The 26,935-nt window shown below is 39.8% G+C and overlaps 1 protein-coding gene across 2 annotated transcripts in view; it reads left to right on the top strand.

Moving 5' to 3' along the window:
• Positions 1–26,935, top strand: part of LOC109412930 (Ig-like and fibronectin type-III domain-containing protein 1) — a 692,650-nt gene that overhangs the window by 447,438 nt on the left and 218,277 nt on the right. For both annotated transcript variants that reach the window (XM_062861347.1, XM_062861348.1), the window contains one exon: positions 8,478–8,517. In XM_062861347.1, the coding sequence (XP_062717331.1) occupies positions 8,478–8,517 (40 nt within the window). The remainder of the gene's footprint in view (positions 1–8,477; positions 8,518–26,935) is intronic.

Below are 26,935 nucleotides of genomic sequence, written 5' to 3' on the forward strand. Positions count from 1 at the left end.
TACTCCAATACCGTCCTGTGATTTTTCCAAGGACTCCCACAGAAATTCCTCATGTGATTTCTCCAAGGATTCTTTTAGGAATTTCTTTTGGAACACTAGCAGAAATTCTTTCTAGGATTACTTCAGATATTCCTATTAAGAATTCTCCTGGAATTCTTGCTGGGATATCTAAAACGATTTTAGCTGAGATTTCTCCACTAATTTCTCTTAGAAGTCCTCCAAGTATTCCTAGAGAATTTCTAGTAGGAATTGCCTGAACAATCCCACCAAGACTTTTGAGTATATTCCACCTTCTAAATGAATCCAAGCAAGATGTCCTGAAGGAATCTTAAGTAGATTTCCAGCAGTAATTTTTAGGTAAATACGGAGAACAATTTCTGGAGGACACCTGGTAATAATCCCTGAAGGATCCATAAAAGCAGATTTCGAAGAAATGTCTCGAAGAGTCACAGCAGAAATTTGTATAGGAACCTCAGTTGTAATTGCATAAGGAATTCCAACAATAACTTCTGGAAGAGCTCTAGAATTACTTCAAGAACTCCCCAAATGATTTATTCATTTTCTCCAAGGACTACAGCAGAAAATTATTTTGGGATTACTTCAAGTTGCCTGTCTAAATTTGAGCTTGAAATGTCGGATGATATTGAAACTACTAAATCCTGCTTCAGAGACATCTCCGGGGGGTTTTCAGGAGGTAAAAAGGGTTCACAAGGGTACTTGGAGGTCTCAGAGGGTTTACAGAGGTTCTTGGGTATTCCAACGGAACTCCAGGGCCCTTCAGAGGTTCTCAGGAGGATCCAGGCAGTCTCAGGGACGCTTCAGGGGATCTCAGCGGGTTCTAGTGGATCTCAGGGTCGTTTTAGGGGATCTCAGGGGCGTATCAGGGGCTCACAAGGGGTTTCAAAGGGGTACCTGGAAATCACAAGGGCATTTCAGTGGGTCTCAGGAAGTTTCAGAGGGGCACCATGAGGTGTCAGGGGCGTTTTGGAGAATCCCCGAATGTTTCAAGGGGCTCCAGGGTGTCTCAGAAGGGCTCCAGGAGGACTCCGTCGGAACACCTTGAATCTTCCTGAAACGCCCCTGAAGCCCCTTGGGACTCCCTTTTTTGGGCCCTTCGGGAACTTCCTGGACAAATAATTTTGTAATATCCAGGCGCGTAATTTCTGGTGATGCATCCTTTTTGAACGTAATTTCACTTGGTTACATCGTTTTCCAGCAATTATCACATTCATCCTGGTTAGCACCGGGAAGTGTCAACAAACCCATTTTAGCAGATACCTAGAAGCAGTAGCATATTTATCATCTATCTTCTCATTCGGTGAAACAGCCGAGAAGTAAGAGATATGCCTCACAACCAACGGGTCACTGTACAAATCCATGCCAATATTTTACTTGATTCATCTATCTTTCCGGTTCTAAATGAAAAATGTCATACTTTTTAAGTAGGTAGTTTCTAAAAGCTTGCTTATAAACCTTCCGAATGACGTATCGTACGTAGAAATGTTGGTTGTAAAACTATTAAATGATACCACATTAAAATAATCAAATTTTCTCCATACCGACCGTTCCATACAAAAAAGTTTCGCAAAGTTTCGCTTCGGGACTACTTATATGTCTTTGTTTAGGATCCCTGGGAGACATTGAAATCAAATTTGGCTGCTACTAGCTGCTATTCTGCAATTCCAATCAAGTTGTCAGCGGCGATTGAGCTATTGCTATATAAAATCACCCTATTGGCCATTAAATACCTCTGAGGAAACATTTGGTCGTCATGGCCGCTGTTCTCGGTAGATCAATCATAGTGCAGTCTAAATCTGGTCTTGGATCTCTTAGTGAAGCGTGTTTTTACGAATTGGAATACATTTTGTAAATGGGAACAGAAATCCTTAAACGCCTAAAAGTATGCAATGCCCTCATAATATCATGCTGTTGGAGCGGACCTGGTGTGATGGTTAGAACACTTGACTATCACGCCGAGGACCTGGGATCGAATCCCACTCTCGACAAACTCATAAAATGTGAGTTCTTCCTTCGGAAGGGAAGAAAAGCGTGGGTCCCGAGATGAACTAGCCTTAGGGCTAAAAATCTCGTTAATACAGATAAAAAAAAATCATGCTGTTTGAAACTGTTGTGCTAAAACAACCTATTCAGCATGTTTTTCATACTTTTCAGGCATAAACTCTTCGAATAGGAGCAAGACATTATGTAATTGACGCGAAAATATTTTTGGCCACCTGTTTGTATGGAGCCGCCCCATAGTGGACTGATGTGCAGCGAAAATGATGTGATATCACAAGAATTTCTTTGCTGTGTAGAAAAAACTTGATGTGTTTTGTTTTATCAGAGGGATTTTGTTGACAACTTGCATCAGCTTACGATATTTTTTTAATATTTTCAGATAGGGTAGCGAGCCACTTGGGCAGTGGCCGATATTTTGGGCACTTTTCGCTTTAACTCAGTCAATTCGAAACCAATTGACTTGAAATTTTTTAAACGGTTAGATACTCTACGTATCTCACCGCGTTCCAAAAATTGTGTCAATTGGCTCAAAAGTGGCTGAGTTATAGCAGAAAAGTTCCACAAAATAGGAGCTCTGCTGAATTGGTTCCACTTCCCTAAAAATCATCCAAGAAAATGAAATTGGGTTTTGAAACTTTGGAGCCGCGCTTCAATATTAAAAAAAAAATCGTTCACTAAGGCTCTCTGGGCGGTCCAAATCTCGGATAATTTTGGGTTTCATCCCATAGCGCTTATGAAATTTGTCGACCTATTTTGTCAAATTGGCGTCCTCATCTATCAATCTCCTGTATCCAACGAAGTTTTACGACAGCAATTCTGTACCACTTTGATATGTATCAATTATCGTTAACACCATGGACGAAGGCGAAAAGCCCACCACGGAGTCATTAACCATGGAGCTCGCCACAGAACTATAGCGAAACCGTTGTTGAATGGCCAACCACCAGACAATGAAAGCACGGGAAATGCTTTTGCTCTGTATAACCATCACAATGATTTGTTCATAGTGTTGTAGCAGCAGTTACCAGAAGCAACCATCAGCAATCGTTCCATCGTCGTCGTTGTCTTCGGCGAGTTGCCGAGCCGTGCCACACCGTCTTCGTAAACCTACAAGTTGTTCCTCTCGAGACTACTCTAGCGTGTCTGCTGCCTGCTACCTACTTGCTGAATGCTGATGCCTAAGGCGGCGGTGGTGATGGCCCGTGCGTTATAAGTGGCGCTTCGATGCATTAATGAACAATCAATGTCTTCGTCGGCAACATCAGCAGCGCATTGTATGCCACAGGATAGGCAGTGGGGTGTGCGAGAGGTAGAGTGTCAGGCCCATCAACGTGTTTATATGCTTTCTTGTTTTCGTTGGGCGTTTCTGATAGCTGATTATGAATTGCTAATTGTTTGCTAGCAAGCTTCCGATTTGCAGGAGCTTTGTTGGCAACTTGTTTAATGATTTTGAGGAATTTTCCAAGACACTCTTTGCCTAATATTTGATGAATTAATGATATTATAAGCTAATCTTCTAATATACATAATATATATTCATACCTACTAATTAGAATTTCTCAACTCAGTGTGACGAAACACAACTATGTTGCTAGACAATTACAGCTCATATCACAATAAGTCATACCAGCATATGCTTTGCCATGCACTCAGTTTGATGGCGGGAAACGTCAACCGCATGCTCTGGCCGGCCGGTTGAATGTTGCCGACCAAAACTTTTCTTTGTTTGCCTCTACAAATCGAGTTGCGTCAAGTTGTTATAATGAGATACTTGACATGCCTTGCATGTAGACGCCACTAATCGTAAACCAGTGACCAAACTAACTAAATGTCTACACACCGTTGCTGCCACTACTGCTGGACGGGTGGTTGTTACTATTGTCTCAAAGTCGGCTCTACAAAAGTTTATGAAACGCATACTCCGGTTGACATAAATACCCCTCAAACTAATCATAGCGACCGGCGGCGGTGGCGAGCGAGCGATCGCGCTCGCGCAGGTGAAACCCAGTAGCTATCGAAGGTGGAGGCTCGTCATTGAGCAACGTCATGGCTATGCACCATAGACAGGTTCACGAGGTTTTCTATAATTCTACATTAAAAAAAACTAAGAACAATAAATTATGATGGAACGAACTCACCATTCACTGGTACGATCAACATGATATTCTTCTTCCTCTTCAAACCAATGACCCCTTGCTCGAATAAACCATCCGTACCGGTCTGATATGGCGACAAGCAATGCAACAACGACGAGAGACACTACGGCGCATATGAATTGGCTATGATTTGCGTGTCAGTTTTTTTTTGTCTTGTTTATGGAATCCACATGTATGTAATAAGCCAAGTCAACACTGCATGCTGGCGGGTCTATATCAATGACAGTGGAAGGATTAATATAATTTTCATTATGGCACTATAATTAAAAGAAGGACAAGCGATCTGCTAATTGAATAATGTGCTCATACGATAATGTTAATGACGAAATCGCTGATAATGTAGTAAATTGGTTTAAGAGCACGATTAAATTTAGATTAGGATAAAGATTGGATTTGGATAAGATATGGATTGTCTTTGGAATGGATTTGGATTGGTTTTGGATTAGATTTGGATTGGATTTGGATTGGATTTGGATTGGATTTGGATTGGATTTGGATTGGATTTGGATTGGATTTGGATTGGATTTGGATTGGATTTGGATTGGATTTGGATTGGATTTGGATTGGATTTGGATTGGATTTGGATTGGATTTGGATTGGATTTGGATTGGATTTGGATTGGTTTTGGATTGGTTTTGGATTGGATTTGGATTAGATTTGGATTGGATTTGGATTGGATTTGGATTGGATTTGGATTGGATTTGGATTGGATTTGGATTGGATTTGGATTGGATTTGGATTGGATTTGGATTGGATTTGGATTGGATTTGGATTGGATTTGGATTGGATTTGGATTGGATTTGGATTGGATTTGGATTGGATTTGGATTGGATTTGGATTGGATTTGGATTGGATTTGGATTGGATTTGGATTGGATTTGGATTGGATTTGGATTGGATTTGGATTGGATTTGGATTGGATTTGGATTGGATTTGGATTGGATTTGGATTGGATTTGGATTGGATTTGGATTGGATTTGGATTGGATTTGGATTGGATTTGGATTGGATTTGGATTGGATTTGGATTGGATTTGGATTGGATTTGGATTGGATTTGGATTGGATTTGGATTGGATTTGGATTGGATTTGGATTGGATTTGGATTGGATTTGGATTGGATTTGGATTGGATTTGGATTGGATTTGGATTGGATTTGGATTGGATTTAGATTGGATTTGGATTGGATTTGGATTGGATTTGGATTGGATTTGGATTGGATTTGGATTGGATTTGGATTGGATTTGGATTGGATTTGGATTGGATTTGGATTGGATTTGGATTGGATTGGATTTGGATTGGATTTGGATTGGATTTGGATTGGATTTGGATTGGATTTGGATTGGATTTGGATTGGATTTGGATTGGATTTGGATTGGATTTGGATTGGATTTGGATTGGATTTGGATTGGATTTGGATTGGATTTGGATTGGATTTGGATTGGATTTGGATTGGATTTGGATTGGATTTGGATTGGATTTGGATTGGATTTGGATTGGATTTGGATTGGATTTGGATTGGATTTGGATTGGATTTGGATTGGATTTGGATTGGATTTGGATTGGATTTGGATTGGATTTGGATTGGATTTGGATTGGATTTGGATTGGCTTTGGATTGGATTTGGATTGGATTTGGATTGGATTTGGATTGGATTTGGATTGGATTTGGATTGGATTTGGATTGGATTTGGATTGGATTTGGATTGGATTTGGATTGGATTTGGATTGGATTTGGATTGGATTTGGATTGGATTTGGATTGGATTTGGATTGGATTTGGATTGGATTTGGATTGGATTTGGGTTGGATTTGGATTTGGATTGGATTGGATTTGGATTGGATTTGGATTGGATTTGGATTGGATTTGGATTGGATTTGGATTGGATTTGGATTGGATTTGGATTGGATTTGGATTGGATTTGGATTGGATTTGGATTGGATTTGGATTGGATTTGGATTGGATTTGGATTGGATTTGGATTGGATTTGGATTGGATTTGGATTGGATTTGGATTGGATTTGGATTGGATTTGGATTGGATTTGGATTGGATTTGGATTGGATTTGGATTGGATTTGGATTGGATTTGGATTGGATTTGGATTGGATTTGGATTGGATTTGGATTGGATTTGGATTGGATTTGGATTGGATTTGGATTGGATTTGGTTTGGATTTGGATTGGATTTGGATTGGATTTGGATTGGATTTGGATTGGATTTGGATTGGATTTGGATTGGATTTGGATTGGATTTGGATTGGATTTGGATTGGATTTGGATTGGATTTGGATTGGATTTGGATTGGATTTGGATTGGGTTTGGATTGGATTTGGGTTGGATTTGGATTTGGATTGGATTGGATTTGGATTGGATTTGGATTGGATTTGGATTGGATTTGGATTGGATTTGGATTGGATTTGGATTGGATTTGGATTGGATTTGGATTGGATTTGGATTGGATTTGGATTGGATTTGGATTGGATTTGGATTGGATTTGGATTGGATTTGGATTGGATTTGGATTGGATTTGGATTGGATTTGGATTGGATTTGGATTGGATTTGGATTGGATTTGGATTGGATTTGGATTGGATTTGGATTGGATTTGGATTGGATTTGGATTGGATTTGGATTGGATTTGGATTAGATTTGGATTGGATTTGGATTGGATTTGGATTGGATTTGGATTGGATTTGGATTGGATTTGGATTGGATTTGGATTGGATTTGGATTGGATTTGGATTGGATTTGGATTGGATTTGGATTGGATTTGGATTGGATTTGGATTGGATTTGGATTGGATTTGGATTGGATTTGGATTGGATTTGGATTGGATTTGGATTGGATTTGGATTGGATTTGGATTGGATTTGGATTGGATTTGGATTGGATTTGGATTGGATTTGGATTGGATTTGGATTGGATTTGGATTTGGATTGGATTTGGATTGGATTTGGATTGGATTTGGATTGGATTTGGATTGGATTTGGATTGGATTTGGATTGGATTTGGATTGGATTTGGATTGGATTTGGATTGGATTTGGATTGGATTTGGATTGGATTTGGATTGGATTTGGATTGGATTTGGATTGGATTTGGATTGGATTTGGATTGGATTTGGATTGGATTTGGATTGGATTTGGATTGGATTTGGATTGGATTTGGATTGGATTTGGATTGGATTTGGATTGGATTTGGATTGGATTTGGATTGGATTTGGATTGGATTTGGGTTGGATTTGGATTGGATTTGGGTTGGATTTGGATTGGATTTGGATTGGATTTGGATTGGATTTGGATTGGATTTGGATTGGATTTAGATTTGGATTGGATTTGGATTGGATTTGGATTGGATTGGATTGGATTTGGATTGGATTTGGATTGGATTTGGATTGGATTTGGATTGGATTTGGTTTGGATTTGGATTGGATTTGGATTGGATTTGGATTGGATTTCGATTGGATTTCGATTGGATTTCGATTGGATTTCGATTGGATTTGGATTTGGATTGGATTGGATAGGAAGAACTATTTAAGCTTATATCGTTCTTCACTCTAGGTGCTGCTTGGCCTCACTGATAAAAACGACGAGTTCCTTGTCCAGGTTCTAGGCGTCCTAGTTTCGAATCGGTGGGATTTATGTACACTACCCGTCATAAGTACGGACTCACAAAAAGTATTGCAACAATATTGCATCACCCTGACTCACCTCGATATCTCCAAAACCTGAGGACTTACAATAATGCTGTCTTCAGCGAAGTTATTCAGAAACCCAAAAACAACAACTTTTCTGAAAACGGCATTTTTGTAAGTGTTCTGGTTTTAGAGATGTCGAGGTGAGTCAGGGTGATGCAAAATTGTTGCAATACTTTTTGTGAGTCCGTACTTATGACGGATAGTGTAAACCATGTGGAGAAGTTTTTTGATCCCTGTAACTTTTTACCAAAAATAAAATTTCACTCTAAAAATGAATTATATAAAAATGAGTTAATTTTAGCCCCACTTAATTTTTACCCAATATATTTGTATCTGCTTTATAACAACATGTGATATGATATGATGTTCCTTTCTTGTTTTTTTTATCTCACTTTGCATGTTATAATTATATCAAGACCTGTTAATTGTGATATGGATAGGCCAATTATTGTTATAATTTTTGTTATTTTAACACCTAACCGACGAATTTTATACAGTCGACTGTAACACATTCTGTTATGAAATTTTCTTTGAAATAATAACTCAACCGGTTATAATTTTGTTATTCTTTTCTGATCGGGAAATTTTTAACATTTTTTTTTTCTATATTTCCAGACTTTGCTGAATTACACATTTCTACTGCTTGCAACCGATGGTAAGTGCCAATAGCCAATCATATTTCAAAATAATTATTCATTTAAATTTATACCTACTTACCTAAAGTCGCCGCGAGCTTCTACCGAATCGCCTAATGGTAGGCAACCCCGCTGCCTCGCTAACGCTTGCAACAATACTCATTGGTGCTGTTTTAGCTGAAGCCGGAGTGAAACCCCGCATTCTATCGGAATCAATATTTTGTTCGCACAGACGACGGGTAGCACCAGCTGCCGAGTATCGACCAAACGACTTCGAGCGACTTCGAATCGATCCAATTTAGCTCTAGATTTTTCCGTTGCCAGCCATTATTGTCGGTCGGTCGGTCGGTCGACGAATAAATGGGAGCAAAAACTGAAAGCAGTTCAACTTCAGCCGGCAGCTCACGAGCGGAGGCGCAACTTTCGTACCTAACGACCTATACCTAGTGAACTAATACAATTGTAAGGCAGCCAGGCCACACAGGGAAAAATTTCAACTCAGAGGCTGAGTTGGCCTTACTCAGAAATCGAAAAATCCTTTGTTTTCTTACTCAGTTTCCGTTAAAAGTGGGACAACCCATTGCCAATGGGTTGTCCCACTTTTAGCCGAAACTGAGTAAGAAAACAAAGGATTTCTCGATTTCTGAGTAAGGCCAACTCAGTCATTGAGTAGAAATTTTTCTCGGTGCAGCAGCAGAAAGCACACGAGATAATTAACGAACCTCATCAGCCAGCTAACGATAGGGTTTGTTGGGAGAAAATTCCCCTCCATGCAGCTTTATATTGTTCTACATCCAGAATCAGATCCATACCATGGTTGCGCATGAATGTTCGGTTACCGCCGTGCTAGTGGGGGAGGTAATCGATCCTGGCCGTCAAGAACCTGTTGATTGCATAACTCCTAGTGTTGTGACTTTTACACTTCTCTTCTGCCTCTGTATACCGGTATCTGAGATTTTTTTTGTTCTGGTGGTTATTCTTTCCTCCAATTTTATCAATAATTCTATCGTGCACCTAACGAACTCAATTGTGTACACAGTGGGTCGGATACAAAAAGAATAAGTAGATATCAAGGCCGAATTGGTCGATGCGGTAAGCGCGCGGGTATTCAGCAAGACCATGCTGAGCGTGAAACACAACAAAGCCGCTGGAGCAGATCAACTACCAAGCAAGCTTCTAAAATACGATGGAGAAGTACTGGTGAGAGCACTACACTGGGTCATTACCAAGATTTAAGAGAAGGAAGTATTACCGGTCGACAGGTTTAATTGCGAGAACTATTGCGCTATCACACTACTGAGTGCTGTCTTCAAGATACTCTTTCAAATTTTATGCCGCCGTCTATCACCGATTGCGTGAACGCGCTACAACGGACCAGATGTTTGTCATCTGCCAGGTGTTGTAGAAATGCCGCGAATACAACGTGCCCACATATCACTTGTTCATCGATTTGAAATCGGCGTATGATACAATCGATCGAGAACAGCTATGGCAGATTATGCACGAATACGGATTCCCGGATAAACTGACACGATTGATCAAGGCGACGATGGATCGAGTGATGTGCGTAGTTCGAGTATCAGGGACACTCTCGAATCCCATCGAATCTCACAGAGGGTTACGGGAAGGTGATGGTCTCTCGTGCATGCTGTTTAACAGTATTTTACAAGTCCGTTTAGCTGTTTGGCTTCGCTGATGATATTGATATTATAGCTCTCGAATTTGAGACGATGCACATGGCGGAAACGTATGCACCTCGGACTGAAGAATGAAGCCAGGCGAATCGGATTAGTCATTAATGTGTCGAAGACAAAGTACATGATGGCAAAGGGCTCCAGGGAGCCGCCACACCGAATTTCTATCGACGGTGATGAAATAGAGGCGGTTGAAGAATTTGTGGCTCACTGGTGACCGCCGATACCAGCAGAGAAATTCAGAGGCGCATTTTGGTCTAAATCGAACTGATAGTTTGGACTCCGCAGAACTCAACGATCGAACAAAGTTCACCATCACACGAAGTTTATCTACAAAACGCTGATTAGACCGGTAGTCCTCTATAGGACACTGCACTGTTTTGATTTTGTATGGGATTTTGACGTTTCTTGGCCTTGTTGTTTACAAAATTTCTGTAAGAGTGAAAGAGTAGGAGATAATTTCATGCACTGCCCTATGGGCACGAAGCATGGACTCTCCGTACAGTCAAGGGCGTATCCAGCTTTTCGGTTAGGGAGGAGGGGGGCAAGCACACTTTGCAAATCTACTAACTTTTATAACTGAACGCAACACGATGATATTGAATATAATAACATTATTACTCTATTGCGTCCTTTTTAAATTATCTTTCAATACTATTCATCACTTGAGTAATTTCTAGAGCAATCCCTGGAAGTATTCTCGCAGCAATCACTGAAAAGCTTCCTGGATAAATCCTTGAAGAAACACCTGCCTGTAGAATCCCTGGAGGAATTCCCGGAGGAATTGCCGGAGAAATCCCTGGAAGAATTTCTGAAAGTTTACCTGGAGGAATTCCTGGATAAATTATGGGAGGCATAGCCAGTGAAATTTCTGAAGAGATTTCATAAGGGCATCCTAGAAGAAATCCTAGATAAATTTCTGGAGGAAATTTTGGAGAATTTCGTAAAGGAATTCTGGGGGAAAAAATCAGAAGAAATTTCTTGAAGAATTCCTAGAGGAAATCTTAGCAGAGTTTCCAAAGGAATCCTTGGAAGAATTCTTGGAGAAATCTCCGAAGCAATTCCTGGAAAAATCTCTAGAGAGAATCCTGGAGGAATGCTTGGAGAAACCTTTGTACAAATTTCAGGCGTAATTCCAGGAGAAATTTCTTGGATGAATTCTCAGAGTAATCCCTGGAGTAATTCCTGCAGAAATCTCCAGAGGAATTCTGGGAAGAATTGCTTGCGAAATTCCTGAAAAAATCTGGAAAATTCTGAAACAATTGATTTCAGGAGGGATTTCTGTATCAATCTTCGAAGGATTTCCTGGAGGAATCCCTGGGAAAATTCCTGGAGAAATTTTATGAAGAAATTGCTGGAGGAATCTCCTGATGGAATCTCAGGAGAATTTCCTGAAAAAATGCCTGGAGGAATCCCAATAGGAATAACTGACATAATTTCTGAAGGATTGTGTGCTTCGTGGCCGAGTGGCAAGCGGCGTCAGTCGTTTAGATGTTTCGTAAGCCTCGGAGTGTGGGTTCGATTCCTGCTCCAGTCGGGGAAAACTTTTCTTCAAACGGAAAATTCTAAACTGGGCCACTGGGTTTTGTATGTAGTTTTATATCCAGGAGCAATTCCTGTAAAAAACCCTCGAAGAATTCCGGGGGTGAGTCCTGGAGTACTCCAAGAATTCCCTGGAGGAGTTCCTGGACAAAATTCTGAGACGAGTGCCTTTAGGAATTCCTGTGGGAATTTCTAGATAAATCAATGATGCAATTTCTGTGTGAACTTTAGGAGGCATTCATATTGGAATTCCTGGAGGAATCTCTAGAAGAATTCTTGAAAGAAGTACTGGATAAATTTCTAGAAGGATTCCAGGAGATTTCTATTGCTATTCTATTATTTTTCATTTCTGAAAAAATCCCTTGCGAAAATCTTGGAGGCTTTTCTAGTGTAATTTCTAATGGAATCCCTAAGAGAATCCTTGAAGAAATTTGCAAGAAGTCCCTGAAAGAGTCTCTAGAGGAATTCCTGGAGGAATACGTGGAGGAATCCCTAAAATAATCCTGAGAGAATTCCTCCATGAATTTTCTGGAAGAATTTCTGAAGAAATCCCTAGAGGCCTAGAGGATTAGCTGGAAGAATCGTTAGAGGAATTTCTGGAGGATTTCCTAGAGGGATCACTGGGAAAATCCCTGGAGAAATTCGTGGAGAAATCGCTGGAGGAATTCCTGAAGCAAATCATGGAGGAATCTTAGGAGAAATTCCTGAAGAAATGCCTCGAAGAATAATTGAAAAATATCTGAGGGTATTTCTGCAGAATTTCCTTGAAAAACTTCTGAAAAAATACCTAGAAGATTTTCTGGAAAAAAAATCCTGGAAAAATTTCTGACATAATTTCTGAAAGATGTCCAGGAGCAATTCCTGGATCATTTCTTAGAGAAATTGCTGGAGGAATCGCTGAAGAAATTCTTGGGGTAATACCTCAAAAGTTCCTGGAGAAATTCCTGAAATAAATCCTGGAGGAATGCCTAGGGAAAATCCTGGAGGTTTTCCTTTGGCAATTGCTGGAGAAATCCTTGAAGGAAGCTCTGGAGGAATTCTTGCAACAATTACTGGATAAATTTCTGGGGGAATCTCTAGAGGAGCTCTGGAAGAAATTTCTGAAAAAATCCCCTGGGAGATTCCTGGAGGGATTTCTAGATAAATTTCTTGAGGAATTCCTGGATAAATCCTAGAAGGAATTTCTGAATGAATCCCTAGGGGAATCCTCGATGAAATTCGTGGAGAAATCCCTGGAAAAATCCCTAAAAATGTTTCTGGATGAATTTTTAGCGGAATTTCTGGAGGAATTCCAGCAGCAATTCCTGGAAGAAAATCTGGAAGAATCTCTGAAGAAATCACTGAAGGATTTCCTGAAGAAATTTCTGTATGAACTGCTGACATAATTTATGATGGAATTTCTCGATTAATTCCTAGTCAGTGAATCAAAATTAAATCATCGCGCAACAATAATGACAATGTCGCAACCTGTATTTGTTGCGACAAACAAACCCATGCAACATAAGTTTGTCCCAACTTGAAAATAATGGGATTAACATCGTACACCACGAGTTTCGAGATTTTTAAGCCTTGCATTGCGATTTTCGAACGATAACTTCGAGTCGGTAAGCACTGCAACTCTGGTGAAGCTCTATCATCAAACAGTTTCGACTTTGGGTTAACAATAATTGATTATTCACGAGTTGAAAAGTACGCAACAAATCCAGCTTCCGTTTTGTCTGCAACAAAAAAAATCGAGATCATGTCATTATCTGTTACCAGTAGGGATAAAGAGTAATCGTCGCGCCTTCTTTGTTGCTTGTTTTGTGCCTCTTTTGTCTGACAATTCTCTTCACTGTTCCTAGTGCAATTCCTGGAGAAATCTCTGGAATTTTTGGACAACTTCTGGAGGAATCCTTAGAAGAGTTCCTGAAAAAACTCCAGAAGGAACCTTGGAAGCAATTTCAAGAGGAGTTCCTAAGAGAACCTCTAAACAGTTCCTGGAGGAAGTACTGAATTAGTTCCTCAAAGAATATAAGGAGGAATTCCTGGACAAATCACTTTGGATACCGCCAAATATATTTTAAATGAGATTTGAAAAAAAAAAATACATTACAAAGGGAGTTTGTAGAATTTAAAAGATAAACTAACGTTTATTAAAGGGCCAGTAAGATTCAGCACTGAAAGCATAAAGTTTACCTTTTCTTTCCACTATCCTATACAACATTGCGTAGATACTTTGAGATTAATTTAATTTCTCCAGGGATTTCAAGGAATTATTTTCTTGAACTCCAGTTTGAATTCCTGTAGCGATTCCACGCATTTCATCAGGGATTTTTGTAGAAACACCTCTTGGAATTAGGTACTATCTACTGAGATTTATTTTTTTTTTCAGGGATTTCTTCTGAGATTCCTACAGATAATCCTCCTTAATTTGCACTATGACCATCTCCGGGAATTTTTGTTTTTGAATATATTTATCAAACGCCATTGATTTTTCTTCAACAGCGTTTATCGTTAATTTCTCCAGCGATTCCTGCAGATATTTTTCCAAGACTTCTCTTAATATGTACTTCAAATATAACAAAAACGATAACACTAGTTTACAGCATTTCTGAACTCGGTAAGAATCTTTTGAGGATTTTTTAATATAAGTTGTTCCAGAAAGAATCATAGAAGGAATTCCCGAGTTAAGTCCTTCAAAAATTCTTGTAGGAATCTCCGGAGGATATCCTAGAGGAATGCCTGGTGGGAATAACGGAGGAATCTCTGGAAGTACTCCTGGAGGAATCACTAGAATAGTTCTCTGAAGAAATTCCTGGAGGAATATCTCTTGAGAAATTCCTGGAGGAATTCCTTGAGAAATTCCTGGAGGAAACACAGGAAGAATTCCTGAAGAAATTGCAGATGTAATCCTTACAGAAATCCTGAAGGAATTCAGGAAAGATTTAGTAGAGGAACTCCTTGAGGAAACCCTGTTGCAGTTCCTGAAGGAACCCCACGAGGAATCCCGGTAACAATTGAGGGAATCCTTAAACAGTCCCTAGAGGTAGTACTGGATTAACCCTCTAATACCCAAATTTTTGATTTTGATCTAAACATCATTTTTCGTCATCTAAAATCGATTTAAACATGTTTTGGGAGATGATTCTTTTTAAAACTCGATTTTGTGAATTTCGGTTTTTGGTTTTTTAATTTTTATTTTTAAACATCCCCACATTTTTATATTTTTCTTGGAAGCCTATTTGGAAGACGATTTTTTTGAGACGAAATCATTTTCAGATTTTATGGATGTTGTTAAAATATTGTTTTTTTTTCATATGAAATTTTGTTTTTCGTGTAATTTTAGGAAAAATAATTTTAGAGTGTATTCGATTCCCTTAAACTATTTAACTATGATTTGGGAAAATTTTAAAATATATAAATTCGATTCAATACAAAATATACAATGACTTCTAAGAGGTGACTAAAACATCAATTTTTCAATGATTTTTTAAAAAATAATTATAAGCTTCAAAAGACACCAAAAACCATTTTGCGACATACAGAATAGTCCCAAATAGCCAAAAATTAAAAAAAAAATGATTATCCACGAAACAAAAATTACAAAAATGCTCAAACTATACCCCGTCTAAAGGCGGGGTTGGGTATTAGAGGGTTAAATCCAGGAGGAGTTCCTAAAAGAATTCCAAGAAAAACTCCTGAAGGAATTCTAAAAAGTGTTCTTGGGGGAATAATTGGCGGATTTTTTGAAATAATCTCTGGAGTTGTTCCTGAAAGAGACACAGAAGATATTCCCGGGTGAATCCTTGGAGTAATAAGCTATTCTTTGTGTAAAATTTTCTGTAAAGGTTTCTGGAAGATATCCCTGCTGAAATACTTCGAATTATATAGATTGGAAATTTGGAGCAATCTCTTGTGGAATTCTTGAAGGAATATATGGAGAAATAGAGAAATCTCTGAAGGAAAACTTACAAAAAATACATAAAAAATTTCTGTTGACATTTTTTTGGGAGTCCCTGGAGAAAATCCTTGAGGAATCCTCGAAAAAAGCACTGGAACAATCACTGGAGGAACCTTTAAAGAAATCCCAGGAGAAGATCCCGGAGAAATGTCTGGTGAAACCCATAGAGGAATTCTTGGAAAATTCTCTGGAGCAATCCATTCTGGAATCACTGAAGGAAACTACGGAAAAACTCCTGGAGGTGGAGGAATTCGTCGATGCATCCTTACAGAAGTATCTGTAAAAATTTCTGAAGGAATCGTGGGAGGAGTACTTGAAGCATTTCAACCCTGAAACAAAAACTATCTGAACTTTGCAAAATGCCCATGGACGAATTCACGAAGGAGAAACTCTTGGAGAAGTCTCTTGAGGAAATTCTTAAAGAATCCCTGGAGAAGTTCCTGAATAAATGCCTAAAAGAATTTCTGGAGGTGTCATTGAAAGAATTCGTATTCTTAAGTATTTTGCTCTTTAGCATGACTTTTGTTTGAATTGAATACTAGTGAAAATTCGTAACTGCACTCGTTAACTGCACTCTTTAACAACATATTGTTCTACAAAGTTCTATCTGGGAAATTTGGCATTCTGTTTTTTTTTTCATGGTATTCCATGAATAAACATTACAAAATTTAGCCATTCAACCTAGCTTGTTATTTGGTAAAAAATTATGATAAGATTGAAGTGGTTTTTTTTTGGGGAAATACTTGTCTAAATTTTCTATGGCTCTCGAGCAAAAAAGGTTTGATAATACAATCAGTGTTCTGATGATCTCTCGATATTTTTCGGTGCAAGTCGACTAGGCCTAGCATCTAGAATTATAAAAATAACTGAAAATGATTTGCTGGCCAAGTTATTTACTAAACAGAAAATCGATCATTGTAGATACGCCCGTATGATACTAAGCGCGAGAATTGTAGATAAAAACCAAAATTAAGCTAGTTTACAAAAAAAAAACGAAAGTCAATTTAAAGTAGAACGGTTTTTGAGTTTTTCCGATTTTTAAGCTCTACAGTTTTTAAAAATATGACATGTACTAAAATTCAAATATTTTGCGTTGCAGTCAACCAATTTTCAATCTTTTTGCATAAATAGAAAGCTGATTATAGTAGGGGTACTCACCAAACAGATTAAATTGCTGCGTAAGTCATAATTTTCTGCTTATTTGAAATGTTTCATATATGTACGAATGAAACAATCAAAGATTGCCTTGATAATCGCGACATTTAATCAGTTTACGCTGTTAAGTGAATCCCTCTAATATGCTTCGATCATCTGAACTTAATTTTTGCATCAATTTAGTGGGATTCGAGATATTGGTGATTATATAGGCTAATTTCCCTAAATTTGTACAAAATTTCCAAAAAATAATGAAGATTTGTTTTTTTTTAGTAAGAAAAATCAATTAAAAAAAATCTTTCTCAACGTACATTCCAAACATTAGATTTTATCCTGTTACAGTAAAAAAATCAGCTCAGTTCGAGCATTAGTTACGGAAATACAGATGTATGAAGGGAGCAACTTTGCTTAAAAATAGAACAAAAATCGATTTCAAATCGACAGCCTTGTATGGAGAGTCGAAAAAAAAAATCCGGTCTACTGTATTTTTTTTTCTTTCGCGTTTTCAAACTCATGGTATGATTCTGCACTAAAAAATGATCATCAGCTTAGCGAGTTCAAAAATTCTGTAAACTAGTGTTATTAGAATAGATTATTTTTGAAGATATTTTTTCTGGAACTCTGATTTATTTATAATCTTTGAGTTGGCTCGAAATAAAAAAATCTGGCGGCCAGGGGGAGGCACGCCCCCCCCCCCTTGCCCCCCTCTGGCTACGCCCATGCATACAGTGACTTTTTGTGGGGGGGGAGGGAGGGAGGGTACTGTCTGGCCAAAATCTACGCTTTATATAAATTATCAATTTTTTGTATGGACAAAAGTCTAACAGGGGGAGAGGGGTCTGAGACCACCAAAATTGAGTTTACGAGGTTTATGAAGAGGGGTCTGAGATGGCCAAAATTGAGTTTACGAGGTTTATGAACATCCCTTTTATTTTGTCTATTGTTATTCTCGACTTCTTGAACTAAGCGGACCTGAAGAAATCACCAAATTTACAGGAATGCTGTCCGGCATTCTTACAGCATGCCGTGCCCACCGTATCCTTCCGGCTGTGCCCGCCTTTTGGATGCTGGGTTCACCGTAGAGTACTACACACTCTCTTCTTTTGTATACCGCTAAAGATCGTCCTCAGCACTCGTCGATTGAGCATTTGGATAGTCCAAAGTTGATCCGAAACATTATTTCTGAACTTCGTGTCTAATCCGGGCATAACCCCATCAATCATAAAAATGTCACTTCATTTGTAATCGCTCCCTTCATGAATGCAAATTAAGACCAGTCTGACTCCCACCTAATGCAACTGCGCGCTCTATACACATTCATTCCGATGATGTTGTAGTCAATCAGGGTGGTTGTGCTGCTGGCATTCCCGGATCATTGAGGCGATGAAAATAAATTAAATCAGCAGCCATCGGAATCGGATTGAATTAATCTCCATTGGAGCTGCTGCTGGCTGTAGGTAAGAGAGTCTGGCTCGGAGAGTCTGAACGAACACACAGCCTGGGTGAAGCACCGAGGCGAAACCGACACGATAATGGCTGCGGTGCGGCGGCGGGTGGCGGGTGAGGCGTCACACCACAAACTGCTCTGCCAGGCCAAGATTTATGTGTGAGTGGATGTAGCGCGCCACCACCCAACTTGGTAGTCGCATTGTGTCGTAACGGGATTGCGATTTAGCTCCAGCACGCCCGCCACCCATCCACCCGGGTCCGCCAGAGACAGAAGATCACACGGCGCAATGCAATGAGTTCCTGTGGGAGAGAAAAATTCAAATGAGGCTCGCGAAATGAAACAAACAAACCGCGAGAATTCTGATGCAACTGGGGACTTATTTGAAGTCATCGAATATTTTTGCGACTTTAAAAAATATTCGTTTGCTGGGTGTGCGTGTTGGGTGGATGCGGGGTAACGCATGGAAAGTCGGGATACGGGAATCACTTAGCCGGGGAATATGCAAGAAGGATAACGATGATCAATATTTGTGAGCGCGAAGTCGGCACTTCATCCGTTTTTGGGATGAAATATGAGGATTCTCGTTTATTTTTTCGTTTAACCACATTCATGCTTGATCGAGTCGATAGTCGATTGAGATAAATACTTGCTTTGGTAAATCTGCGATTGAATGGAGTACGGTTGACTGTTAATTGAAAATTGATAGCACGCAACCGCGGTAGGACGGCTTTCATATACATTGCGGTTAGAATGAAATGATTTTGCAATTTGTGAGTGCATTTGAGTGTATTGCAGCATTAAATTCCCCAGCCAGCGATTCAATCGCTAAACTGTGCCTAGGTTCTTCCTAGGTTAACTCTGTTATAGGATTACAACATTGTTAGTAATCATATGCTCCCAAATTCATCTTATTTGAAAATAAACGATTGCGGCATCGATTAATTCCGCTCTTTTTGCATAAATTGAGATGCATATGGAGGCGCATGGTTGTTCATGTCTATGTTTCCGCATGTTAAGTGACATTTTTCTTCATGGCAGATGGCCTTTTGCGGGGCCGGATCATAACGTCCGAGGCCATACAGTCCCGGACATTAAGTCGCGTTTTTTTGCGAAATAGCGTCCAAAAGTTTAGATGCGTCATAATATCCTATGTGCCTTCTTTCCTTGGACTTCGTGGCGTATCTGCAAGTTCGGACGTTATGCCCCGAAAAAATGCGCCACAAAGTCCTGGGACTTTATGGCCTCGGACGTTATGATACTGCGCCGCCTTTTGCACCATTTCCTTCTTACGAGTCAACTTTTCAAGATGCTATAAATCTATTGAAGTGCGTTAGAATCGTGAATGTTTTCGTCAAAGTATCATACGAATATTTGTCAATTTCTTGGATTTTGCTGAGGCTAACCGAGCCAAGTAAAAGTATAAATTACAACATTTGATTGCTCTGACATTCATGCACACAACAGAAACACGTATTTAATGAACAAATTTAGATTTGAACTATAAAGAGAAACCCGCATGCGCCGGTGGGAATCGAACTCACGACTCCCAATTTGCTAGCCGGACGCTTCTTTCCTCCAAGCTACGGAGGAACTTGATTCCAGTAATGCAAATGGTTTGTTCCTTTTCACAATCCAAATCTCCTTCGAATGGAATTGGATCCACACAACAGAGACGAGTAGATGAACATGGAATTTGGAAAGATTATGTAATAAAAAGAAAAGTTCGTTATTTTTAATCTCCGCAAAATATGTAACTCTTTATTATATTGCCCCTAATGAATCGGGAGGGACTTCCTAAAATGGATTAATTAATAAGAATTATCTAAATGAATTCAAAAGACAAACCAACCAAGGGCTGATTCCCAATCGGTCCATGAACTTCTCAAACAAGAGATTTCCTTGCCTTCCTTAGGCATAGCATATCTTCGTGTCTGCCATGCCCCGATATACCCATGCAAAATAACCATTGGCAGAGGAAGCTCTCAATTAAAATCTGTGGAAATGCTCATGGAGCTGAGAAACAGGCATTGTTCTTTCAACTGGAACGTTACGTTACGCCAAGCAGAAGAAAAAAGATTTCAAGGTTGCAAAGAAGTTCAAAAAGTGAGAGTGGAGATGTAAATGGGGGTCGTGCGGACTTTCAGAGGGCTTCCATGGGAGTTTCAGGAGAGCGAGGGGGTTAAGAGTCGTGACAGGGGCTTCAGGGGCGTTTCCGGAGGGTTTCAGAGGATCTTAGGTATCATTCGAGCGTTACAAAAGGTTCACGGTGCTTTAAAGGGTTTTCGGAGGCATTTCCGTAAGTTTCAGAGTATTTTCAGGGGTTTCGGATTCGTGTGCTACATGGGATCTGAGGAAGTTTCACGGGGTTTTCGGTGGTAATTCAGGAAGTTTCAGCGAGTTTTGGAGACAGGGATTTGCCGGGGGTTCCGGAGGCGTTACAGAGGCGTTTTCAGAGGTTTGGCGGTGAATCTCAGGTGCGTTACAGGGGACCGAGATGATTTCAAATGGTTTTCTGAGGCAATTCAGGAAGCTTCAGAGGGCTTTCAGGGGGTTCCAGAGGCGTTACTGAAGCGTTTCCAGTAGTTTCGGAGGGTCTCGGGTGCTTTGCATGGGGCCCGAGTGGGTTTCAGGGGTATTTGCGAGTATTTTAGTTTCAGAAGATTTTCAGCTAGTGTCAGGGCCAATACTGCTGCGTTGTCGGGGGATTAGGAGGGCCTTATGTGCGGGGTATCAGGGGTATTTCGGTGACATCTCAGGAAGTTTCAGAGGCGTTAACGTTAACGGGACGTTTTCGAGGTCTTAAAGGGGGTTATAGAAACCCTCTAAAATCCTCCTGTAATGCTCCTGAGACCCTCCTCTGAGGGCCTACAGTTTTTGGAAATACATTTTCAATCACTTCTCTCAGATGAGCTTCAAGGGGATTCCTCAGGCGTTGTAAAGCGTTTCATAATCATTTTGGGCAGATTCAGCAATGATTGAAGACGTTCCAGATTGGTTATGCTTGTAGATTTGATGGCCTACCCACCAAAGGAGCTTTCGGAGACTCATAAACAAACATTGAACTCACCATTAACTTAGTTGCATGGGGCTGTGCAAACATGCATTTAGTTCAAATGCAAGTTAGGTATGTAGAATTTAGATTCGATGACTTATGTTCAAGAAAACTTTTTAGGGAACCATTAAGTAACCCCCAACCACCTCTCATCTCTCACCCCTCAAAACACCATTAGCTCATCTTAATTCTACTCGCTGCTTTTTTCCCGTAAATTCCTTGTCTCTTTTCTCCTACTTTTTATGGTTCTTCATATATTGTCCCCCTTCTCATTATATTCAACTATTCATTGGCTAGAACGGAACCGGCTTGAAAAAGCCGTTTCCCTTCCTTCCAATTTACACAGCACAGTGTCAATCTATCAGATAACGCCTACGAGTCATGCAATTCAGCGAACTGTGTCGCGCATAATCTTTAGAGTTATCTGATCTATCACCTTTCACCTGGCATCCCCGCACCAACGTGTGAACCCTCTGCCAACCATATCCCACCAATAGTCCGACATCCGCATGAATTTGTGCAGCTTCCACTTTTCAATCACCTCACGTCCGTCCGTTTAGAGACTGCCTGTAGACTTTGGCTCGCGACATGAAGCTGGATGCTGGATGTGCTTCCTTGTTTCTTGCGAACGGGACAGCAGTTCCACTTCTTCGCACTCCGCCTCTTCCAGGCGGCGTTTTTTCTCCCGAAAGAGGGAGTTTGTTGCGTGTGCTTTTGTTAAATTCGTTACACCTTCTGTCGTGTTCCTTACTGCAGCATTACCGCCCGGGCTACGTTTTTCTCTTCAAAAACCGCTCGGCACTGCCCGTCAATCCAATCGTTCCGTCGACTCCTTTCCACGTATCCGATGATCATTTTGGCTGCGTCGTTGATGTCTCTGCTTTTAGTGTGATTCAGCATTTTTATAGAGGGGCTACATTGAACTCGCCCGCGTCTGACAACGCTACCTCGAGATTCTGCGCGTTTGCTGAGGCGATATTCGGTTGCTTCAATCACTCTAGGTTGTACCTTAGGGAACGTCCATAAATTACGTCACGCAAAAATCGGCAATTTTCAACCCCCCCCCCTCCCCCCTATGTCACACTTTTTGTATGGGACCTCTAAATTTTTTCTATGGGTCGTCACACTTTGCTGAACCCCCCCTCCCCCCTTAAAGCGTGACGTAATTTATGGACGTTCCCTTAGCGGTTGCATTGTGGATGGAGGAGAGTTTTGGGCGTAATTTGACCATCACCAGGTAAATAATGGTCAGAGTTGACGTTAGCAGTAGGTCCGGTAGGTCCTATCGTCGATAATGTCGGAGAAGTGTCGTCCCGCAATCCAAACGTGGCCGATTTGCGATTCCATATGCGGTGATTATTTTCAGTTATAACGATAAAGGAGGCTGTTCTTATAAAAAGGAGCTACGATGGTCATGGAGGCGGCAATATCGATATGGTGTAGGGCGTTTTCGTTCGTCAGCTCGTGGACGCTGAATTTTACAATCGTCGGTCTGAACTCCTTCTGCTCTACCTGAGCATATAGGTCTCTATGATGATCTTGACGTCATGGTTTGAGCTGTGATCGTACTCGAGTTACGCGTAGTATGCGTTTTAGATCTATGGAAAATTCAAAAGCAGGGAAGCAGTCGAGAGATCCAGCATCGTATAGACCAGTGATTCCCAAAGTGGGGGGCCCCCTTGGGGGCGAAAATCAGACCCAGGGGGGCGAAAATTTTAGAAATACAAATTGGGGGGCGAAATACTAAAAAGGGGGGCGATTTTTTCAATGATTGGAAAACATCGAAAGTATTGAATTACAAGTCGAGAAAGTGAACTGAATCATAAAAACTCCCTGACATTCAAGCTTACAGTTCAAGTTTTGTCTAGGATAATAAAAAAATGCTATGACTATTAAACAAAAGCATCGACTTAATTTTAAAGAATTATTGAAATTTATGTGGACTCTTTGGCAAAATTGCTAGACAAGACCGCTACACGTATTTCTGAAGGGTTTGTGTGATTCTGGAAATCTAAATAAAAATATTTTTGGAAACTCCTATAATGAACATTCGTGAATCGTGATTAGTTTTTGTCAAAATTATGAAAAGAACATAGTTTTTTTTCGCGAAATGATGAGAAAAATTGCATTTCAACTCGTGGGCGGACTTATTCATGGATTTTCCAAGCAAAAACATGAATATCAGATGAATTTTAGAACATTTGTTTACAGTGTTTACAAACAACTGTGTTTGAAAATATTTCAGAGAAGCTTCTCGGAGGAATTCCAAACTTTACTGAAGTTAATTTGAAAACATTCCAAAAATTCTGCGTAAAATTCCACTTAAATATTCCATTTAAATCTAGTCATGAATGCTGCATATTTATTTATTTCATAATTTTTTAAAACACAGAAAGCATTCGAATTTATACAAAGCTCGTTGATTTGAATCTGGAGAAACGTAACTACATTTGAAAATACACCAATATTTATTATTATTATTTTTCTTTATTATCGAGATTTTCAGCCCTCGGCAACCAGTATTATTTGGTTACTTGTGACCAAACATTGACTCTCAGTTGTTGAAAAAGTCCTTTAAAAAATGATAATGATAAAACATCTGGTAGGATTATCGAGTGTTCATATGTGTTTACAGTTCGTTCTATTTTGATGGGAACGTCCATAAATTACGTCACGCAAAAATTGCCCTTTTTCAACCCCCCCCCCCCCCCTCCCCCCTATGTCACACTTTTTGTATGAGAACTCTGAAATTTTTATATGGGTTGTCACACTTTACTAACCCCCCCCTCCCCTTAAAACGTGACGTAATTTATGGACATTCCCTTAACAAATGTTCAATTAACAATGGTTTGAGAAGTAGGCATAAACACGATTTCAATTTTTTGTAAGTGAGAAGAAAATTTACTATATTTTTTTTTTCAAATGCGGATAATCAACGCATTTACAAAACAATGTAGTGAAAATGAGAGTGACACAGACATAGATACACTGAATGGCACTGCTAGATTTGCCACAGTAGCGCTTTTAAAAGCTTTAGCTAAGCACAGTTTCAGCCTTCCATTATAAAAAATAAATAAAATCGCACCTAGGGGGGCGAAAATATTTTTTTTGAAGCTCTAAGGGGGCGATACCTCCTAAAAGTTTGGGAAACATTGGTATAGACTGATCTGTCTGTACACACTTCGAAAAAATCTTGTAATTTTGTGTCATATAAGTCCGACATATAAAAGCAACACATTTGACGCAAAATTGAGTGCGATCTTAATTTTACAGGAAACGGAAAATGTTTGACTCATGTAATTTTACCGCAACAGCTCAGTACGTCGGCTGCTTGCTACATGATTGAGAACTGTGCTATTTATAGCACCGAATATTGAAACAAAAAAATACAAAAAGTTCCATTCGGGAATCGAACTTCGATCCTCAGAGTGTCAGTTTTCGATCTTGCTCTCTCGGCTGACTCACCACGTTGAAGAGATGGCAGTCGAAGATGAACAACTTCTACCATAAACAAACTTGCCAGTTCGGCTGTCGCGTCGTCACTGCTGGCGTGTATGTAGGGGGATTAGGGGCATAATGGACACCCGGGGCGAAATGGACACCCCTGTTTTTGCCGAAACCGTTGATTGTTATGTAAAACTTTCAATGAATAAGTGTAAAGGAACAAGTCATTGTTCTATTTTTCAAAAGTACCATTTATATTCCTTCAAAATAACCAAAATATCATTGAAATTGAAGTATGTTTTTCATATGGTGGATTTCTTATAATTTAGAAGCAGCAGCAAATAAGGTATTACGAGTGATTGAGTGTGTCCGCCATACAAACAAGTGAATTGTTAGCTTATCTACATATATACGTAGATTTAGCAATGGATGAAGTATTTTATTTTTGATCAGAACACACTGAAAATAGCAATTTCAGTGTTGTAGTCTATTCGGGGCGAAATGAACACTGGCTAATATAAATGGACGTACGCGCATTGCATACTGTTAGGCGTTTAGAGAGTTTGAAAAAAATCAATCTGATTATTTTAGCTTAAAATTTATTTAATAAACTTTGAAGTTATGTAAACTCGTCTAAGATGGAGTATTGTATCTGTGATATTGATCTCCGTTGGCTAATTACTTAACTGGTCGATATTCTCAAAGATACAGCATAAAATATGCAGGGGTGTCCATTATGCCCCGATGGATGTCCATTTCGCCCCGTACCTTTCCTGCCAGCCCCAAAAAAACACACGATTTTCAATTCATTATTTCTTCACAATAATGACATTTTACCAGCTGTGGATGATTGAAATACGTAAGAAACAAGTTAAAGTTGTAAGCTAACTGATAATATGTTAAGTTTTTGTCTGTTATACAGGTAAAACATACTCATTTGCTTAGGGTGTCCATTATGCCCCTAATCCCCCTATGTACTGAGACAGCCGTCATCGCAGCCAAGCAGACAAAGCCGCCTTCTGATGGACTGAGCGTGGCTGTTTTCGTTTACCACTGCATCGGCTGATGGCAACGGATTGTCATTTCCAGGTTTGTGGCTCAACTCAGTGTTAAATTTATGAGCGGTTTTCATGCTGTTTCACCCTCGTAATAAACAAATTTCCAATCGACTGCAGTCTTCATCTGATGATTTTGTAAGGTGCTGTTTGACAGTTCAACATCAGTAATCATTATGTTTCTGTAACATATCGCGTAAATTTACAGCATAGAGAACTAAATTATCAGTTCTGTGATTTAAAATTATGGCTGGAAGAATTCAAACAATATAAACTCAAGACGTACGTCACAAAAAGTGTAGAAATGTGGCTTATTTATGTTTATGTCAAAGCTTTTTCAGGCAGTTCGATCAATTGTGTCACTATTAAAATTGAGATTTTTTTGGTGTGTAGGATATATTTGGAAAACTCCTGGAGAGGATCATCATCCACAGGCTGACTGAAAGTGCCGAGAGTGAGCAGGGGTTGTCTTCGATACAGTTCGATTTTTGCATGGGAAAATCGATGGTTTAGATTAACAGCAGGTGTTCCACAGGAGTCCATACTTGGATCAACGCTCTGGAACGCGATGTTCAACGGTGTGCTAACATTGAAGTTTCCGGAAGGAGTCATTTTCATGGGCTTCGCATTCTCTTTCTCCGTCGGAATAGGCTAGATCCACTGAAGGAAACGTTTCCGGGAAGAAAGAATTTCGGAAGATCTTCAAGGGCACACGTGACCTCAATCGCTGGAAAATTCTCCAACGAAGTGATGCAGAGCTTGCTTTTGCTTGAGCTTGAGCTTGATTGACCGCCCGTGTATGCTACTCCAGTATCGCCAGATTTGCTAGACTTACACAAGGAACCAATGAGTTATCTGTCTGAAACTATGCTAGCACCTTCAGCGTGAGAGTGTTGATGATATTCTTAGATGCATGCCACGTCAGGTTGCGGGTCAATGTGAGGAAGGGAAAGCAAGTGATTATTGCAATCGTTTGTAACCACAGCAGACCGGATATACCTCTGCGTCTGCACAAACTCATGCAGATGACGAACAATTGGTGGGATATGGTTGGCAGAGGGTTCACACATTGGTGCGGGGATGCCAGATGTAAGGTGATAGAT

The sequence above is a fragment of the Aedes albopictus genome, chromosome 3 (genome assembly GCF_035046485.1).
Source record: "Aedes albopictus strain Foshan chromosome 3, AalbF5, whole genome shotgun sequence".
In the NCBI taxonomy this organism is placed as follows: domain Eukaryota; kingdom Metazoa; phylum Arthropoda; class Insecta; order Diptera; family Culicidae; genus Aedes; species Aedes albopictus.